Raw genomic sequence first — 1,381 nt, forward strand, 5'->3', positions numbered from 1 at the left:
TAACTAGGTGTGGAAGTGGGAGAACATTGGTGGTTCTTGCATCAGTATCGGCTCGTAGCCATCCCTTGTCACAGAACAGAGCTGCCCCTTAGCGTTTTCTAAGCTGTAGTCTTTGCAGCACAGATCACCAGGTCTTTCTCCTTAGAGACACTGGTGGGTTTGAACCTCTAACCTTTTGGTTAACAGCCAAGCACTTTCTTAACCATTGTGCCACCAGAGCTCCTTGGATATTGGGCACGTGTTTAATTGACCCCTGAGGCCTGGAGTCCCTCACCTGTAAAATGGGGTCATGGTACAGATCTCACAGTATGTTAATATAAAGGGATTATTGTGTGCAGAGGGTTTAAAGTTTGCCCGACATTCGGTAAATACTACGTAAATATTTGATAAATAAAAGTAAATGAACTCGTGTTCAACGCGTTTCATCTCGAGTGGCTATTTTTCTTCCAAAAGGGTTCTGTCTCCTGACTCCAAAAGCACATGGTGGCTGTGCTGACATCTGCCTCTGGTTTGTGTTTCAGACGCTGTCCGAGTGCTGGGCGTTTTCCCCGGACGCACTCTGCTGTGCTGATCTCTTGATTTCCACCGGGGCAGCCCCGCGCCATGGACCTCGTTGGCTTGCTGAAGTCTCAGTTCCTCTGCCACCTGGTCTTCTGCTACGTGTTCATCGCCTCGGGGCTCATCGTCAACGCGCTGCAGCTCTGCACGCTGGTCCTGTGGCCGGTCAACAAGCAGCTCTTCCGGAAGATCAACTGCAGGCTGTCCTACTGCATCTCCAGCCGTAAGACGCTTCTCTCCAACCCTCTGTTTGCATCGTGACGGCAGGCGTGCGTCCCCGACACGCGGCTGTGCATAGCGCTTCACTAGGCTTCCGTTAGCTTTGTGGGTTGTGATTTATGTTTGGAATAACTTCATTTTGTCTTCACTTGTAAAAATCACTTTCTGAATGAGTCATGCAAAAGGCACAAAATTCAACAGGCACAGAAGGTCTATTATGAAAAGAAAATGTGCCTCTGTCCCTGTTTCCATAGTCTCCTTCCCAGAAGCCGTCAGTGTTAACCACTTGTTGGCGATCCTTATAGAAATAGTACACACACACACACACACACACACAGGTCCCAGGGTGCTACACATGCTTTGTGGTGGATTAGTGTGTGCATGTTGTGTGTATGTCTGTATAATGTATCTAAATGTTTACACAGACTCGTGCCTAAGAGTGCTCTGTGTGTGTGAGAGTGTGTGTATAGATGTTTATTTACCTGTTTCTACCAAACCAAACTGACTGCCTTCGAGTCGGACCTGACTCATAGCACCCCCTCCTTGAGTTTCCGAGGCAGTATCACTACAGAAGTAGATTGCCTAACCTTCCTTCCGAGGAGTG

General features: G+C 48.3%; 1 protein-coding gene across 1 annotated transcript in view; it reads left to right on the plus strand.

Moving 5' to 3' along the window:
• The first annotated feature begins 603 nt into the window (after nucleotides 1–603).
• AGPAT4 (1-acylglycerol-3-phosphate O-acyltransferase 4) overlaps nucleotides 604–1,381 on the plus strand; it is a 30,239-nt gene continuing 29,461 nt past the window's right edge. Inside the window, exon 1 of the mRNA XM_007945281.2 lies at nucleotides 604–781. Coding sequence (XP_007943472.1) covers nucleotides 604–781 — 178 coding nt within the window. The remainder of the gene's footprint in view (nucleotides 782–1,381) is intronic.

This window comes from Orycteropus afer, unplaced genomic scaffold, assembly GCF_000298275.1.
Source record: "Orycteropus afer afer isolate SDZICR_OR568_19922 unplaced genomic scaffold, OryAfe1.0 scaffold00135, whole genome shotgun sequence".
Lineage (NCBI taxonomy): Eukaryota > Metazoa > Chordata > Mammalia > Tubulidentata > Orycteropodidae > Orycteropus > Orycteropus afer.